The 19,390-nt window shown below is 39.4% G+C and overlaps 2 protein-coding genes across 3 annotated transcripts in view; both read right to left on the reverse strand.

Annotated features, from left to right (window-relative positions):
• Positions 1–19,390, reverse strand: part of LOC109423928 (bone morphogenetic protein receptor type-1B) — a 726,945-nt gene that overhangs the window by 245,948 nt on the left and 461,607 nt on the right. The window lies entirely within an intron of this gene.
• LOC134288671 (uncharacterized) lies at positions 1,154–5,965 on the reverse strand. Its single transcript, XM_062854202.1, has 6 exons — positions 5,724–5,965; positions 5,429–5,653; positions 3,642–5,377; positions 2,998–3,522; positions 1,750–2,661; positions 1,154–1,674 (listed from the first exon to the last, which is right to left on the reverse strand). The coding sequence occupies exons 3-6, from the start codon at positions 5,374–5,376 to the stop codon at positions 1,154–1,156; spliced, it is 3,693 nt and encodes a 1,230-aa protein (XP_062710186.1). The 5' UTR covers position 5,377; positions 5,429–5,653; positions 5,724–5,965.

A 19,390-nucleotide genomic window follows, 5' to 3' on the forward strand; every position in this document is an offset into this window, starting at 1 on the left:
ATGAACTGTACTACCGCATTGGCGTTTGTTCTCCAGACATCAAGGGGTTCTATCAGCCCCTTGTCGAAGAACCTAATTCTTTTAGCTGCAATTGCCGGGCAACGGCACAACAAATGCTCCGAGTCTTCTGTATCTATGCCGCAAAAGCGACATACATCATCTTGAAGTTTTCCAATTAGCTTCAGATGATACCGGCTCGGACAATGACCTGTTAGAAGGCCAGTAAGAGAACTGAGATCTTTTTTAGAAAGTTCTAGAATTTTACGAGTACTTGAAACGTCCGGCTTTATGAAACGTTTCGACTGCCTCGCAATAGTGGTGTTTTCCCAGTTGGATTTTATTTTCTCATGTTCCCATGCTTTAAACTCCAGTCTGAGAAAACAACCAGACACACCACAAAATGGTTTAGGCCCTATGAATTGATGAGACGATCCAAGTCTTGCTAACATATCGGCTTGTTCATTTCCTTCAATTCCACAGTGCCCTGGAACCCAAAATAGCTTCACCTGATTACGGCAAGCTAACTGTTGAAGTGACTGAATACACTCCCATACAAGTTTAGAAGAGCATGTTGCTGATTTCAAAGCATTTAGAGCTGCTTGGCTATCAGACATCATGCAAATTGTTGAATGTCTGTAGTTTCTGCGTAAGCAAATATTACTGCATTCCAAAATCGCCTGGACTTCAGCTTGAAAAACTGTAGGCCACTTGCCCATAGGAATTGATATGTTAATCCCGGGGCCAGTCACGCCTGCCGTTCAATTTTGAACCATCAGTGTAAAATACGATTGATCCTGGGTGTAGTTCTGGGCCACCATTTGTCCACAGATTTCGCCCTGGATTAATCACTTCAAAAGAGCGTTCAAAATTGTATCTTTTGCTCATCCAATCACTATTATTTACGATGAGAGAGCCGATACTAATTGTTTTCAGAATACTAAGATGCCCTCTCAGGTTACCATTGTAGTAATTACTCGGACCACTGATTACGAGCCGCACGCTTGTTTACATTCTACTCTTCATTCAACCTGTCATAGTCATAGTTCATGGTGTCGTCATTCAGGTGTTGTCTAGGCACAGATATAATAGAACAGATAATAAACTCGATACCACATCTCCCTTTTTTTATTTAAACAAAGTTCACATTACAGATTTAAAATTTCATTACACAGTCCTTGTAACGTTCAGGTTTCTTTATGTTGCGCCTAAGTCTACCTGGCGCTGCTTGGGTGGCATCCGGGACAACACTAGATTGATGTTCAGCTGTATCCTCGTCATTGGTGATATTCCGAGAAATGTCCAAAAGATTCCGAGACTCTTCAACTCGATCTTCTGCAGAAGAAACGCAAGGCGAGGCATATTCTTGCACCGCGGGCTCAATCACTGCTGAGGGCTCCACTGGAATCCTTTTGAGGTGACTTGAATTGCGATCATACTCCTTGCCTGTTTCATTATTTTGAACGGTGACACGTGGACCTTGCTTTGAAACGACAGTCATAACCGCTGGCCCATACGTCGTTGTTAGTTTGTTTCCACCAAGAACGTTTTTCATAAGCACCCGATCTCCAATGTCGATACTTGAGGCTTTCGCTTTACGACGTTGATCTTCCTCCTCTTTCCCTTTATCTTTAAGCTGTTGATCGCGGTCTCGGAAGTCCGAAGGGGACATTACAGCTGAAGAAACATCAGATAAGCATGGTAACTTAGTACGAATGTTTCTACCGAACATAAGCTCGCTAGGAGTTTTACCAGTTGTGCTATGAGGAGTTGAATAGTACATTTGCAGATATACTAACAGATCTCGTTTCCAATCCTGCTTCAAAGCCTGACTAATTTTGAGTCTCTTAACCAATGATCGATTTTGACGTTCCACCAAACCATTTTCTTGTGGCCAATACGGAGTCGTTTTGTTCAAAACGATCCCACGACGGGCACAATACTGCTCAAACTCTGTACTCACGAACTGGCGACCGTTGTCTAATGTTATGGTTTGCGGATATCCAAGTCTGATGAAAATTTGCTCTAACCGTTCCGCAGTTTCTGAAGCCGTGATCTTCCGCATTATCTCTACCTCTTTATATCTACTGAAATAGTCAATTACGACTAACAGATAGTCACCGGAAGGCAACGGTCCGAGAAAATCTATCGCGATATCCATCCATGGTGCTTCGGGTAGCTTCCTTCTTTGCATAGGTTCGGGCCGTTCCGGTTGGCTGACAAGCCTACATCCTTCACAAGTGGCTACCATACGGGCGATCATATCATCCATTCCAGGCCACCAGCAGGAATACCTCAACCGTTGTTGCATTTTCGTGCGACCTGGGTGACCCTCGTGTGCTAGTTGTAACATACGCTGCCGCAGACTGCCTGGTATAACCAATCTGGACCCTCGAACTATTAAACTTCCCACTTTGCCAAGCTCGTTTCGGAATGCATGATACGGTTTTATCACCTCTGATGTATAATTCCACACCCCGTGATCCAAACATTCACGAATGGATTGTAGCTCAATATCTTCTTCGGAAGCTTTTTCTAGCTCGTTCACGTCAATGGCAGTCAGTTCAATCACATTGCGAATGTAGACCTCACAATCTTCATCAAACTCCTTCAGCTCTCCTGCACTTGGTAGACGAGAGAGCGGATCTGCTATATTGGATTTCCCTTTCCGGTAAATGACATCATAGGTAAATGATTGCAACCGCAATACCCAGCGTTCAATGCGAAGACAAGGAGTTGAATTGGCGGAAAATATGGCTTCGAGCGGTTTGTGGTCTGTCTCCAATTCGAAACGAATTCCTAACAAGTAAATTTGAAACCTTTCCACCGCCCAAACCAGAGCCAAAGCCTCCTTTTCGGTTTGAGCGTATCTTCGTTCAGTTTCTGACAAACTCTTACTTGCATATGATACAACTCTGGGAATTCCTTCATAGAATTGAAGAAGGACTGCACCCAATCCAACAGGTGACGCATCGGCAACTACTCTTGTTTTGAGATTACGGTCGAAATGGGCCAAATTCTTCTCGTCACTAATCAATGAAACAAGATGGTCGAAAGCTTCTTGCTCCTCATACTCCCACTTGAAAATAGATTGTGCTTTAGTGAGCTCCCGGAGTGGAAACGATACCGTGGCCAAATCTGGAATAAATGCTCCAACATAATTCACGAGACCGAGGAAACTCCGTACCTCTTCAGAAGTTTTTGGAGCTCTGAATGACTTGATGGCTTCAATTTTACTTTGTGATGGAGCCATTCCAAAAGCACCGAATCGATGACCAACAAACTCAATCTCAGACAACTTAAATTGACATTTGGATTGATTTAACAGAATGTCATATTCACGAAGTTTATGTAAAACTTTCTTAAGTGCCTCATCGTGCTCTTGTTCAGTACGTCCTGCGACGATGATGTCGTCAATGAAATTGATGCAATGGTCGCAACTTGATAGAATCTGCTCGAGAGTTTTTTGGAATACTTCTGGGGCACATGAGATTCCAAACATCAAGCGCTTGTAACGGAATAAACCTATAACATTTATAAAAAAAAAGTTTAAGCTATGATTTCACGAAAAATTTATTTCATCTTTAAAATCTACGCAAAGAAACATTTCAGACTGTTTCACGAATAGCTGTGTGTTTACTCACCTTTATGTGTTATAAAGGTGGTCATCGGTTTGCTTTCATCTGCCAGTTTCAGCTGATGGAAAGCATCTTTGATGTCCAATCTCGAAAAACAAGTTGCTCCGTTTAACTTCCATCTAATGTCGTCGATTGTAGGAAGAGGATGTGTCTCACGCAAAATAGCCTTGTTCACCTGCCGCATATCAATGCATAAACGGATGTCACCGCTATCCTTCACCACTACAACCATCGGTGATACCCAGCGACTCGGTTCGAATACTGGTTCGATGATATCATTGGCGAGCAGCTCCTCAAGCTTCTTCTCCACGCGCTCCAACGTAGCAAACGGCAACCTTCTCAATCTCTGCGAAACTGGTTCAACTGAACGGTCGACTGGTAAAAGTATTTCCACTCCACGGAAACTCGGAAATGGTTTTGACACTTCAACATGCTGAACCAACTCGTGCTGACTTGGTAGTCCTACGATTAACACTCCCAGCTGCTTGGCTGTATGCCTGCCCAACAGCGGCTGAGGTCCCCCTTGGATGACGTAAAACCGGGCCACTTCGCCTCGACTGTTGTTTCCGTCAGCTATTTCAATTTCCGCATCAAACATGACAGTGACTCTCAAGTTGTCATTTTGAGCATACGCTCTGAACTTTCTATCAGAGGGCATCAAGTCGGAGAGAACTTGTACTCCGTCTCTGCACATAGTTTCCCAGGTTGAATCGTCAATTATATTCGATTGAACTCCTGAATCAATCTGCATTTCGATCAAAATTCCTCCTACTTTTACCCACACCATGTCATCCAAATCGTTCGCAGAAGATACCATCTCAACCAGTTCGTCGGGTTTTCCTTTATCGGTTGAAGTCGCGTCGTCAATAGCATTCACCCGTTTGACGAACTTCCGTTGTTGTCCCTGAGGATGTTCCGCATGACTTCTGTAAGCTTCTCCGAAAGGTCTCTTCATTGGAGCTCGAGAGGTGGATGGCACTGGATTATCATTACGATTTCGGCAGACAGCACGAAAATGTCCGCGCTTTCCACAACTTGCACATGACTTATTCCTCGCTGGACATGGATCCTCGAACGAATGTGAACGTCCACAATATCGACAGGAAGCTTTCACACGATTAAGGCTTTCAGCATTAGAACTCTTCGATTGCAAGATCACTTGCCCACCAATTTGTTCACTCGCAGATCGTGAAATCTCATACGCATTAATCTGCTTTTGAAGCTCTTCCAAATTCAATCCCGAATCTTGCAGCATTCTTTCGCGCAGTCCAGCTGGTACGAACTGAAGAATTTTATCGACAACAGCAATCGATGAACTTTCAGCAGCTGTTTTCCCAAAGTTGCACTTGGCTGCATGCACTTGTGCTCGCATCAAAAATTTTCCGAGGGTCTCGCCAGGCTCAGGTTTCATCCCCCAGAAAATGTATCGCTCGTGTGCGTCGTGTCGTTGTGGGGCAAAATAATCATCCAATTTCTCAATCGCCACTTCGTACGGATCAACACCCGCCTCAACGTCTTCCTCGACATCCGCACCAGGAATATTGAAAAATATTTCCTGTAGCTCAAACCCACCTTGAGCTAACAGCAGGTCCTTCTTTTCCGTACCTTTCGTGACCTTTGAAGCACGGACACAAATTTCGAAGCCGCGCTTCCATGTGTACCATTTATTCCTTCTCTCCGTTAGGGGAACATCTCCGACGGTAAACGGAGGCAAGTTAGCAATCAGTTTGCTGCTATCCATTCTGCAATACATTAAAGGTTATATTTCTGTTTTTTTGTTCTTTTTCTTTTACCTTAGGAAACACTTTCACCTCTGTCTTGCCGAGGTTTACGCCGCTTTCATGCGCGGATATCGCCTCTACCGTGTCGAGGATTTCGTCGCTTACTTGTCGCGAAATTCGCCGCTGTCGTGTCACGGAATGCGCCGCTAATCAGTCGCGGAATTCGCCGCTGCCTTGTCGCGGAGTCTTCAGTATTGCACTCACATACAATCCTTCTTCCTATTCTTCTTCTTCGGACTGAAGCATGGAATTAAAGGATTATTTATTAGGGAGTTTTCTCCTCCTTCCAAACAAAAAAATCACTTACCTCGTTTGCTTCGTCAAAGTAGTAAAAGAAAACAATCAAACAGGTAGATTTATTTGTGGATTTATCCCAACTTTCGTCGTCAATTTGTAGTAATTACTCGGACCACTGATTACGAGCCGCACGCTTGTTTACATTCTACTCTTCATTCAACCTGTCATAGTCATAGTTCATGGTGTCGTCATTCAGGTGTTGTCTAGGCACAGATATAATAGAACAGATAATAAACTCGATACCACAACCATCAAAGAGTTGTGTAGTTCTTTTGAGCTTCAATGCACTCTTTGCAGCTTCTGATTGAACAAATTGATGCAGCGGAAGTAGGTGAAGTAAAGTGTCAAGCGCTTTAGACGGTGTACTTCGCATTGCACCAGTAATTGAAAGAGTAGCTAATCTTTGAAGTTTTTCCAGTTTCTTCTGTGCTAATCTTTCATTTGTTTTAGGCCACCAGACCAGTGACGCATAGGTAACTCTGGGTCTCACAATTGCCGAATAAATCCAGTGAATCATTTTCGGTTTCAATCCCCACTTTTTACCAAAAGTCTTTTTACTGATCCATAGAGCACTTGTAGCTTTACCAACTACATGCTCAAGATGTAAATTCCAATTTAGTTTGCTGTCAAGATAAACTCCAAGATACTTGACGGTATTTGAAAGTTCCAAAAGAGTTCCTTTCAGTTTTAAGTTAGTAATTGCTATTTTTCTCCGTCGTGTAAATGGTACGATCGTGGTTTTAGAAGGATTTATGTTCAATCCTTCCTTATCGCACCACGAGGAGACTAAATTTAAGGCAGTTTGCATTCTGTTAGTGATAACATTGTCATATTTACCACGAACTAGTATGACTATGTCATCAGCGAAGCCAATTATTTCGAAGCCCTGTGCTTCCAGTTTTTTTAGAAGATCATCAACTATCAAAGACCACAATAGAGGTGATAGTACGCCTCCTTGTGGGCACCCTTTTACTGCTCTAACAGTAATAAATGAATTGCCAAGGTTAGATGATATCTCTCTTTTTGATAACATTTCTCCAATCCAATCAACAATGCATCTGTCAAAACCACGTCTTGACATAGCATTCCTCATTGAATCGTAAGATGTGTTATCGAACGCTCCTTCAATATCAAGAAACGTAGCAAGTGAAATCTCCTTTGCTTCAAAGGATCTTTCCAATTTTGTAACCAGCTTATGAAGTGCTGTTACCGAAGATTTGCCCTCTTGATATGCAAATTGATTTTGGCTCAATGGGCTTTTTGTTAAATATGACGATTTGATATACTCGCCTAGTATTTTTTCCATTATTTTCAACATAATGGACGATAAACTTATGGGTCTGAAGGATTTTGGTGATGATTTATCCTTCTTATTTGCCTTTGGGATAAAAGTGACTCGCACTTCTCTCCAAGCTGTAGGGATATGGCTTAGTGATAAGCTTAATCGGAACAACTTGGTTAAAATAGGTGTTAAGATTTCTTTACCCTTCTGGAGTAGTACAGGAAAAATTCCATCCCTACCCGGCGCTTTGAAGGGTTCAAAGGAATCAATTGCCCATTTAACTTTTTGTTCAGTAATAATTTGATCGCCCAGAATGCATGCATCACTCCTGGTGCCTTCTAACACAGTTGATTCATCATCTTCATGAATATATCTCCTGGTTTCATTGGCCTCAGTTTGCGATACAGATGTATTCTGGTCTTCAGTGAAAGCAACAATGGAACACGGAAAGTGTGTTTTCATCATTGTTTCTAAGATTTCTTCTGAGCTCTTTGTAAAAGAACCATCTTCTTTTTTCAGAGTTCCAAGACCTATAGAATGATCTTTAGCGAGGACTTTTTGCAATCTAGCAACAATCGGAGTACTTTCAATGTTTTCACATGTGTGCCTCCAATTTATCCTCTTCGATCTTCGAATTTCTCTGTTATAAATTGTGAGGGACTCTTTGTATTGTTCCCACTGTTGTGTTCTTTTAGCCCGGTTAAATAACTTCCGGGTTCTCTGTCGCAGTTTTTGCAAGTTACTATTCCACCAAGGAACATCTCTATTAGAAGAGCGTTTCTTTGGTGCACAACTGTCATGAAAAGCCTGTTTAATTATGCTCGAAAGTGTCGAAGCGCTTTCTTCAAGCCCATGACGAGAATTTTGAATGGCATTTAAGTTATCCATTCCCGATAAAAGTTTTGAGGTGTAGATCTCCCAGTTAGTCTTCCTGGGATTTCTAGTAGTTTCTATGATTTGACAGCCAGCCTCATATTCAAACAGTATATGCTTGTGATCAGATAAAGAAATTTCCTCTGACACATGCCAATTTTTGATTTTTTCCGAGAGTGTAGGGCTACACAATGTCAAATCCAAAACTTCCTGCCTAATAGCATTTGTAAAGGTAGGTTTATCGCCTCTGTTACACAAATCGATTTCATTTCTTGAAATGAAATCTAAGAGGTGTTCTCCCCTACTATTAATGTCTGTGCTAGCCCATATCGTATGACGTGTGTATTTCTAATGGGGCTGATGGATCGTGACCCATAGTTTGAGCAAAGTGGCTCTAGAGGAATTCCTTTAAGAATTCCCCGAGAAATTCCTAGACAAATTCATGAATGAATGAATGAAAATCCGAACGGCGATTGATAACAACCGCAGTATTGTGTTCCGCTGATTTCATGTCTAGAGTGTTTCCCTTTCGCACCTCGCACCCAACATCCCACTAGGGTGCTGGTGATGAACGAGAAAAGTGCAGTATCTTTTAGAATCCGACAAACGATCGTGTGCAAAATACGATTATCACAAGTTGATTAAGATCCAGCCCTGAGGAAGATCCCAGCACAAAGATCAAAACGTTGGCAGTGATATAGAAGTATCAACGTTTTTTCCGTGACTGAAAGCCGAAAAACTCCCATATATAATTATCAAAAATCCAAGTCGAATCATTCTAAATTGGAGTTAACATTGATGGTCAACTTCCAAACGTGTCTCGAATACCAAAAGCATGCTTTTCTGGAGGATTCCGAATTCCTGGAAGACTTCCGGGAGGAACCCCAGAGAAATATCCGGATGAATTCTTAGAGATATTCTTGGAGGAATCCCTTGAGATTTCATTAGAGCAAGCCTTGGATCAACATTTAAAAGAATTTCCGGAGGAATTCCAAGCCATTTTTAGAGGAATTCCTTAGCTTTGAAGTTGCTAGAGAAATGTATAGAGGAATTCTGCTATGTTTCTCTCAGGCCAGAAAATCTGTTTGAGAATCCCCGAGGGATTCTTTGGCGAAATCTGTAGGAGGCTGCAGATATCTTTGAAAGAATCCCTGAAAGTTCCTCGAAAAATTCTTGCAATATGACGAGTGGAAATCCAAGGAGGAATTCCAGGATGAACATTTTTTTTACGGGAACAATCTCAGGAACTCTAAGAATTCCTCCAAAACCGGGAAATTAATTCATAAAAAATCATTACACTCTCTTGAAATGTCTTTGGGAATTATTCCAGGAATATTTCGTTGTGAAATAAGAATGTGTAGTGTACACCCTATAGTGCTATAGATAACAATGGGGACGTAGGGTAACCAATATAATTTGGACCCCCATATTTTTTGGACCCCCTGGGTCGTATTATCACAACTTACACAGGTTTAATGATGAGATGACGGAAAATTTTAGAATCATTCGTTAAATATGAATGCTCTGCAGGTGCTGCAATCATTTCCTCACTGGAAATATCCTTATTTGACTTGAAATTAAATTTTGCCAATCTCGTCATCCGTGCGAGTATTGAATCATGTTTACAAAAAGAGATTGCGGTGCTGAGGAAACTTGCAGATGTAAACAAAAACGTTTATCATTCTAGCGCATTAAATTCGCAAAGTTCGTCTAATCAGCCTTTGTCAATCAAGTAATTAGGATGTGATCCAGCTTATTCAAGCGGCATAATCTTCCAAAATAGTTTCAAACGAGTTTAAACACCGGGTGTCCAAAATATATACTGAAGAGGGTCCAAAATATATTGGGGTGTCCAAAACAGTGAAAACTGATGCTTCAAAAATCAGTTATTTTCATCAAATTTTCATCAGAAATGACCTTTTGGGTATTTTTAACGCACAGTGGAGGCTTATACGAATCTACTAACACCATCATTATGTGTAAATACCCTCTGAATCTGTTTGATTTTGACTTAAATTTAAACTAATGTCCTCTAGGGGTCCAAAATTCAACCGTTACCCTATTATTGAGCAACTTTAATAGAACTTATTCACACCCTAGTAATCTCCAGTATCTACCAGTACGAGTTGCCAGTGCCGGATTTAGGCTTCGGGGGGCCCGGGGCAAACCTTATAAAGTGGGCCCCTAAAAACAAAATTTTGAATATGTAAACTATAAAAATAAAAATAAATATACTTGATTTTTAACTTGTAATAATGTAAGTTGGAAAAGTGAGTATCAATAAAGCCTGCGCACTTTAGAATCGGTACACTTTTAACCAGCTGCAGATCAAAAACGGTGTCACCTGGAAAAAGGTGTTGTTAGAAGCAATTGAAGCTTATCTATTGTAGTTTGTAGGAAAAATATAAAATTTGCCGTTTTTATTTTTTTAGATGAACTATTGGGTATTTTAAAATGTCAAATATAGCTATGGTAAACCTTTGAAGGGTTTTATGGAAAATAGATATTTAAGGTTAAAAACTGCTTTCGCATAAACTTTAGTTCGGCAAATACGCATACGGGAACGATACTACACGAATAGTATAGGTAAGGTACCCGGGGCAAGTGAGACCTACAGCTATTATTTTTATTATTATCTATTTTTAAGGCAAACGTTCTTCGTAGAAAACATAGGTACCATACCAACAGATACTTTGAATACAAAAATTGTTATTGTTTCCACCATAAAGAGACCATACATGTTATTGTTGTTTATGTATCATTTTCAATTCACTAAGTGAGATTAACGTACTCTACCACATTTGTTGTTTAATATAAGAATAACAAATAAAGTCAAACTTTTCCAGTTCCAGGATAATATTTGGAGTGCTTGCAAATTATTTCAAGCGAAAAAGAGGTAATTTATTTTCATTTATTACCTTTTGTTAACTGCTCTAACTTACCCCAGTGCATTTCAGCATCTGGGGCAAGTGAGACCTATGAGTGTTAACAAACACAATTTCATAGTTTGATCTAACTTTCTTCAGCTTAAGTCGAAATTTACACAAAATCGAAGTAAAAATCGGCGTCTTAAATAATCAGCCGTTGAATTATGCTTAATTACTTCTATTTTGATGATGAAGCTATTGTTTAAATTGGAGAAGTCTACATTTTTTTCGAAACCATTTATTTATCACATTTTTGTCTATTATTCTATTATTTTTTCGTTTTTCGCTGCAAAATAAGTTTTTCTGAGTGTTAAGGAACCGTCCATTAAGTATAAAAAAATAGGAATTCAAATTTCACGATTTAAAAAATCTTTAAAAATCTTTCATAATCGTAAAATTAAGTAAGGGAAAACATAACATCTGTAAATCATGAAAAATCTTTTGGTGAGATTCATTAGCTATGCAATATGAAAAGCAAGTTTTAAATCTTCCAACTTTTAACTTTATGGTACTTTTTGTGTAAAAAAACCAATTGGTTTTGCACGAGCTGCTAGAGTTAATTTAACATTTTCTCTCAGTAATTCGTTATTATATGTGTTACGTAATTTATGCACGGTACCAGAAAACTCTTCCAACACAAATCTCTGAACATAGTTATTTGTATGAGATATTTATACTTATGCTACCTTACAAGCAGCAACTATATTATGTCATATGTACACAAATTCCGAATAGGTCCCAGTTGCCCCGTGAAACGGAGTATTTGAAGATCTGCTACACTTTTCGTTATATGCATGATATATAGAATTTAAAAATTATGAAACAGCTTTAATGCCCGTTAATATGAAGAAATATACCAACAATGTCTTTTACAACCTTTGAAATTATATTTTTTTTTATGTTTAGAATTTTTTGGCATGACAAAATCAAACTAGCACTTTTCTAGGTCCCACTTGCCCCGGGGTACCTTATACAAGAAACCAATGATTTGACGCAGAACAATATGAATAATCGTGGCTCGAAAGCTGAATGGACGATTGCTGACGAAATTCATTGGATGTGTTTTGATGGCGTGAAATATCTAACATTTTTTTAACAAAGCTGAATCTACTCAGAAGTTTTTTACTTGTGATCGTAGAATTACATCTATAGTTTCATAATCTATATGGTTTTAAGTGTTTCATCCATGAAAACTATCTAATTTAGGGCTTATAAGGAGGAGTTAGCCTTATGACTGTTAATTTCCGACTACTGTGAGGAAAAACTGCTAATAATTCCAAAACTAATCCAGGTTTCGATATGAGTTATGTTAGGCTACTTGAATTAAGGAATTGTAGATCTAAAAAACGATCCCAGCAAATATTTTTTCTTGAAAAACTACTTTGAGTAAAATTATACCTTGAATATAGCGTGAATGGACAATAAGGCTATAAGTTTATTATGGTCTTGTGAATCATATTTGTCAAGAGTTTAATGTCGTAAATTGTTTTGCGCATATCTTTGATGAATATGCTTTTGTTTTTTTTTCTGGAAATACCAGCTCCTAAACTGTGAAATTTGCAAATGTTGACGATCATAAGTTTGTGCAGAATAAAATGGCCTAAATTTCACGATCAGACCAAAATTATATCTTAAAGAAATAGAATCTGCATTTTTCATATTTTTCCTACAAAATACAATAAATAAGCTTTATTTGCTTCTTACAACATTTTTTTTCCTAGGTCGAACCGTTTTTGTTCTGCAGCCGGTTGATAGTGTACCGATTCTAAAGTGCGCAGGCATTACACTGCGCGCCAATTGTCATTAGACAAAATGGCTAATACACCACATTTTTTAAATATAATGAGATGAAAACCCAAGCCATACTAATCCAGGGCCATGTAGTTTCATTGAAATTAGCAATTTCAGCAATTTGATGATATTATGGTTTAAAAACGTTGATTGTCTTCAGTTTCAAGCGCTGTCTTGTAAAAGTAGTGACAAAATCGAAAAAATAATCAATTTTTTTTCAGAATATTAGGCTGTTAGAGATGTTTGTTTGTTTGTTTATTTCCGACATTTTACACCGGAAGGGTGCATTCATGTCGCACGGTCTAATTCACATTTTGATTACAATTTGTTATTCTATTACAATTGTTCGCAAATCTCGTATCGCAAAAAAAAAATCACTCATTTGCAATTTGTTATTCTAAGTCTACAGTTGCTTGTACAATCCCGAGTCGCGCAAAAATTTCAGAATCCTAGTTGTTTTTTCTTCCTCGTTTGATAAGGCGTCTCGTAAACTCGTCGTTCCAATATTATTCTCCTGTCGCTCCCTTTCATATTTTCTACAATTCAAAATCACGTGTCGCACGTCCAGTGTAGTTCCGCAGCACTCGCATGTTGGTGGGGGTTCCTTCTTCAGAAGGAACGTGTGTGTCAGGCGTGTATGGCCTATCCGCAGGCGTGTAAGCACTCGCTGGTCGGCTGCATTGCCGTGATCTGTCCACCGGTACGTATCGTGTTTGATTTCTCTCAGCTTCGCCTCTCGTGTTTCGAACCAGTTGTTCTCCCATCGTTGTCGTATCGCTTGCTTTATCGTCCTTAACGCGTCTTCACCCGGAATCGGCACTTCAACGGCTGGATCTGTTCTTGCCTCATTCGCTAGTCGATCGGCTGCCTCGTTACCAGGAATGCCGGCGTGTCCGGGAATCCAACAGAATCGAACTGACTTATTTTGTGCAATGTTTTCAATCTCTTGGATCCACGGGTGTTTTGATGTTCCTGTCTCGAGAGCGGACAAACAGCTTGCTGAATCCGTGAGGATCACTACTTCTCGATTCACATTCGGTATGGAAACCGCTTTCAGTATAGCGTATGCCTCTGCCGAGAAAACGCTGCATTCCTTCGGAAGACTGAAGGTATTCGTAAACCCATTCGTATAAAAAGCGGCACCAACCATATCCAACAGCTTTGAACCATCAGTGTAGACGACAGTCGAACTATGGAAATGTTGGCCGTACAGACCACAGCGCGGACGGCCATTCGAATACTGGCAATAGATCGAACCAACATCTCGCTCCCGCTCATTCAGCGAACATCAGACCGGTTGACCGAGCTGACGGGCACGACACTTCCCTCAGTTGGACAAATCCTGAGGCAGAGCGACCGTGTGTGGCACGCACGAAGACCGTCAATAGTGTGGGATGTTAAAAGGAGCATTAGAGCTGGCGACCCGCCGGGAAAAGTACGTCCAATTGTCCAACAATTGCTGTTAGAGATCATTGAACATTAAAACAGAGATTGATTAGCGTCAAATAGACGAAAATGAGGTTTGAAGTTGAAAAACACCTTCGCATTTTTTCCTGCCACATAGGGTACTGGGTTAACTTCCTAAGCATGTGGCTCCCATTTTCATCCTACGAAAAACAAAGGATTCAGTCCTGTTTGTTTTGTTTCTTATTTTTGTATTTTTTGTTGGAAGTGAGTACGGATGAAAACAAAAAGAACGGAATCAATCAGTGCCGTAATCGCTTGTTTTCGAATGAAAGCGTCAGATTAATGATGGCACTCATACCCTACTTCAATCGAAAGAGCAAAATATGTTTGCACCAAACATTATAAAAAATAGGATTTTGATATAAAATAATAAAAAATCATGAAACTTTTCAAGTGAAAATTTAGGTTATGAAATAATCTGAATGCCTTAAAAGAGTCCATTTATAACAGCTCTATGACATCTATAAAATTTAATCGTCTGTTGAAGTGCATTTTATATAATTTTGTTGAACAAAATATATAGTGCTTCAGGATTTTTGAGGGGCCCCCCTAATCGGGGGGCCCGGGGCATTTGCCCCCTTTGCCCCCCCTTAAATCCGGGCCTGCGAGTTGCTCAATTCTTGATGACTAGTGTAAATTGAACCTTATATAGCGTGCACATTCTTTATCGGATTTGTCACACACATGTAGTACCTACAGTAGAGTACGGTAAGCAACCTTTGGACCAAGCTGCGGGCGTAAATTTTCCTCCCATTTCAAGCAAATACCGCAGAAAAATATCTTCCTAGTGACGACGACTAAGCGTGAGTTGTTACGGCGGGCGGTGCATTCCCCACGGCATGAATGTTCCTACTCGATGACGACGACATTAGAGACTGAGAGGCTCTATTGGAGCAGCGCCAGCGCAGCGATATGAGCGGATAACTTTTCTCTCACCCATCAAACAAACGTTTTAACGTCTAACATGCACATTGAGATGCAGATTATATTGACCGTTAGTAATGGATAAATGACGTTCGGGTGGTTGTGGTGTTGTCCTAGTAGGTTAGGTAGGTAGTAGTGGAAGTGGTGCTGTTTCCAAACGATAAAAGTGCATTTTAATTCGTGTTCGTCGTTTGCCCTCCGGTTGGATTAAGTTGCAATTTTTACCTGTCATAATATTGTCTTATAAATCTGCTCTGTTGTTGCTGTCGGGCGCAGTTGTGCCGAAGGCGGTTGCCAACCGGCTCTTGGTTTGTTCATGGGGGTGTCGCCAGTGTGGAATCGTAAGTTTTTTTTGCGGAATATGAATGAAACAGATTTTACCTGAGTGGTTTTTATTGCTTGGAGTACTGAACAAACTACCTCTCAGAATGTACAGAATGGGTTCACAAACAGAAGGATAATAATGGCTTTGGGTAATTATTTTCATTGTTTCTAGGACCTTTTCGTGTACTGGACTGCCCGGAGCCAAACATTGTAAACAAATTCAATTTATTGTGGGTGTAGCCCAGTGAAAGGGTGTCGAATGGGGTAAACTTTATTTTACTATACCGGAACAGATTTCATTCACAAAATAAAACTGAAGAATATTTTAAATTAGGGTGTTCCAAAATTTAACCTACATCACCTTGTAAGTCAATCCAAGAAAACTATTGATCAACATTTAGAATTTTCACTTAAGCCAGAACTTATTCAAAAATCATCGAATTCCCTGAGAACTCCCTTAAGATCCCGTGGGAATGTTCTTACACGGTAGAACTTGTAGACTCAAGATTTCAATATTCAAGATCAATGTCATCGATTATCTTTAAAAAATGTCAATTGATTTTCATCTATTCCTGGATTTTTTCAGGGATTGCTCCATGAATTTCCTAAAAGATTTCTCCCTGGATTTCAGGAATTCTTCCCTGAATTTATTTAAAAATTTATCCTGAGTTTCCTAGATTGCTTCCGAGATTCTTTCAGGGATTCCTCGCGAGAATCATTCAGGGATTTCTTCCGGAACCCCTTCATTGTTTCCTTCCGAGATTACTAAGGAATTTTTCACGCAATTCCTTCAGGAATTGCTCCCGGGACTCCTTCAGGATTATCTACCGGGATTCCTCTAGGATTCCTTGATGAAGCTCTTCAGGGATTCTTCCATTATTCTATCGAAGATTCCTCCTGGGATTCACCCAGGGATTCCTCTCGTGATCTCCTTAGGGGTTGATCCCGGCATTGCTTAATGGGTTCCCCCCTGTTTAATTTCTCATGGGATGATTTTAGAGATTTCATGTGATTTTGTGTCAGGGATTCTTTCAAAATTGTATCTCAGGATTCTTTCTGGGCCTCCTACCGAGATAGTTTTAGAGATTCCTTGAAGAAGTTCTCCTGGTATTCTTTCAAGGATTCTTTTAGGTACTCTTCTAGGATTCCATCAAGAATTCCTCTTGGGATTTCTCCCTGGGCCCTTTAGGGACTCATTTTTTGATACCTTCATCACAGATTCCCTTTAAAATTGTCGTTTCAGATTTCTACTCTCGCGTTTTTTTTTCAGGTATTCCTTTCGGGATTTCTCAGAGTTTTACGTTGAGGACTCCTCTTGGGAATCTATAGTTTCTTTCAGGTATTCCTTTCGGGTTTCCTTTCGGAATCACTTCAATGATTCCTTCCTGAAAGCCTGCACCACAACTACAGCGATTGCTATCTGTGACCCTTATTCAATAGAAAAGCGAGCCAAGAGAGTAGTGAATGAACAAACGTCAACACATTACTTTAAGAGGAAACAAACCATCATCCGTATTGTAAAACTCAAAGGCAGTTTTTCGCTCAAATTTCAACCAACGATAATAAAAATATATATCACTGCATTCTGTTTACCATCTTGATAATAGTGAAATGAATTTCAATAGTGGCTTCATGAATTTGCGCGATAAAACTGCATTTTAATAGTAAATGATTACTGATAAGGCCGTTACAAATATTTATTTCACTTTTTGTCACACAACTCTTTGGCTGGTCGAGGGGGGGGGGGGGGCGGATAAAAATAATAAAGCATTTATTCTGAAAAATATTAAAAACTCATCGGATTTGTTTAAGAATTTTCTGCAAGACCCGATATTTTGATAAATATTTTTCATCTGCCCCCTCAAAATGCGAAATCCAGCCAAAAAATTTTGAAGGGAGGGGGAGACAAAAAGTCAAAAATAAATTTGTATCAGCCTAAAGTTATGATGGTTATTTGAGCTTTTATAAAATCTCTACCCATGTCCAATCCCTTAAACCAAGAACTATTCGATATACTGAAATAATCTGCCGTGTGTAGCATATTCGTCCCATATAAGAGGACGGGGGTTACGGGGCGTTTAAGGGAGGTTTAAGGACAAACGTCTTGGAATCCCGCTTCAACAGTGCATCAGAACTTCAAACGCACAAATCTCAAGAAGCAAGCTTCACATAAGAGTGCATTTCATTATTCTGTTCTTGCTCACTCGTAATAAGCTTAAAATAACAAGATCAGCTGCGCTGGTTTTGTTTACGAAGAGATTTGTGCCCTCGAAATCGTGAGTAGGTGCCAATGTCGGCCATTGTGGCGGCCATTTTGGGATTCTAACAAGTCTGTCCTTAAGATGCAATTCAGGGGATTTTAGTGGGCTTCAAGGGGTTTTAGGATGTTTCGGGTAGGCTTACAGTTACACGACGTTTCAGGGTGGCTTCAGAGACGTTTAAGGGGATTTGATTTCAGGAGGATTCCGGAGGATCCAGTTGAGCTTTTAGGAGCATTTCAAGGCGAAACGCACTGAAAATCATCAAGAATTCTCTGAAATCTTGTCTCTGTAACGTACCTGAGACCCTGCGAAACTGCCTATGGGTCATTCCTTATGAAGTGACCGAGAAAAAGTAGAAACGTGTTATCGACCATCATGGATTCTAACCAAATTTTGTTGGCATGTTTGTTTGAATGGAGGAAGAAAAAATCCAAATTTTGGTGCCCTCGGTCCATGGAAGCACCCCTCGTCTTTGCCAATGCAAGAGGAATTCCCTTCCTTTTCTTTGATATCTTTTAAAATGTAACATATACACATTTTTGACCTTCGGCATTTTTGAAGGAAATTGTCGGAGGAATCCAGGAAAAAAATTTTTTTGATACGGTGTTGCCAAACATATTATTTTTCAATTTTAAAATTTAAAATCGATTTTTCGTTGAATGAGTATATTTTGATTTAAAAAAATGGATTCCATCTCCCCAAGGCCTTTTGGGTCGTTCCAGAGATACAGCGTTTTTAAGGTTGGAAAACGTCTTTTTTTATTTTTTTGGAGCTTTTGGCTTTCACAGTCAAGGAAATCCAAACGATGTAATTGGCACCAATAGTTGATGAATGTGCACCAAGTGAGTTGATGAATGAGCAAAGGCAGTGTCTTCGTCCCTTCCAAAATTATTGTAAAAATTCGCCTAAAATATATATGTAAGTCTGCTCAGAAAACTCCCTACACAAACAACTAAATTAAATTCCATATTACAGGTGTTGAAATGCTACAAGAAGCTCAAAAGAAACTATGGCACTAGTTATAGAACATAACAAAAAACGATAGACAGCGAAGGTTCCTTAAATGTAAAAATTATCTTGTACATGTCCCTAATTGTAGAACTGTGCTCTTTTAGTTTACCCTTGAAAAAGGCCAAATAAATTGGGCCAAAACGTCGGGTAATGCCAAAAACGAGCAATGCAAATTTAATCGTTTAAATTCCCTAGACTGAGAAAGCCAAAACCTCCAAAACATAGATTTTTCAGTCGAAAATCTTACGCAAACATTTTTTTAAATACATCTAATTGGTCCAACCTACAAGATTCACTAAAACCACATTATTCGATGCAATTTAAAAGTTTTTTGGGCTGATTTAGACCAATGTAAACTGAAAATTGTGAAATAAAATGTGACAGTTTTGCCAGTTGTGCAATTATGTGTATTCGAGAATAAATAGTTAAAGTTTAAAATACACCGGGGCAAGATGAAATATTGATTTTTAATGATGATAAACAATTTGATTGCCATAACACATAGTTTTTGATTCAAACACTCTTTTAGCGAAGGATAAATTTTCAAATTTTATTGCAATCTTTTTCAAAACTTCGTGTTTCATCTTGCCCCACCCGTTTCAACTTGTCCCGGTGTGCCTTAATTGTTGTTCTATCTATTGAAACATAATTTGTACGGAAGTGTTGCCAAACATAGCAATTTTTTTAAACTGATTTTCACACCATTGATACTTTTGTATCAAACTCAATAATAAAAAACGGTTTTCTCACAAAATCAGGTGTAATTTTCTGTGAAATTATTAAGTTTGTGGTAAATAAAAGAACATGAAAAAGAAAA

The sequence above is a fragment of the Aedes albopictus genome, chromosome 2, assembly GCF_035046485.1.
Source record: "Aedes albopictus strain Foshan chromosome 2, AalbF5, whole genome shotgun sequence".
In the NCBI taxonomy this organism is placed as follows: domain Eukaryota; kingdom Metazoa; phylum Arthropoda; class Insecta; order Diptera; family Culicidae; genus Aedes; species Aedes albopictus.

Excerpts from the sequence above, each read along its gene's own strand:
- LOC134288671 (XM_062854202.1), bottom strand. The coding sequence starts at position 5,376 with ATGGATAGCAGCAAACTGATTGCTAACTTGCCTCCGTTTACCGTCGGA. Across the intron at positions 2,662-2,997 it reads GAATTTGGCCCATTTCGACC|GGAAATCCAATATAGCAGAT; the intron begins GTAATCTCAAAA and ends TTTACCGGAAAG. Across the intron at positions 1,675-1,749 it reads AACTCCTCATAGCACAACTG|CTGTAATGTCCCCTTCGGAC; the intron begins GTAAAACTCCTA and ends ATGTTTCTTCAG.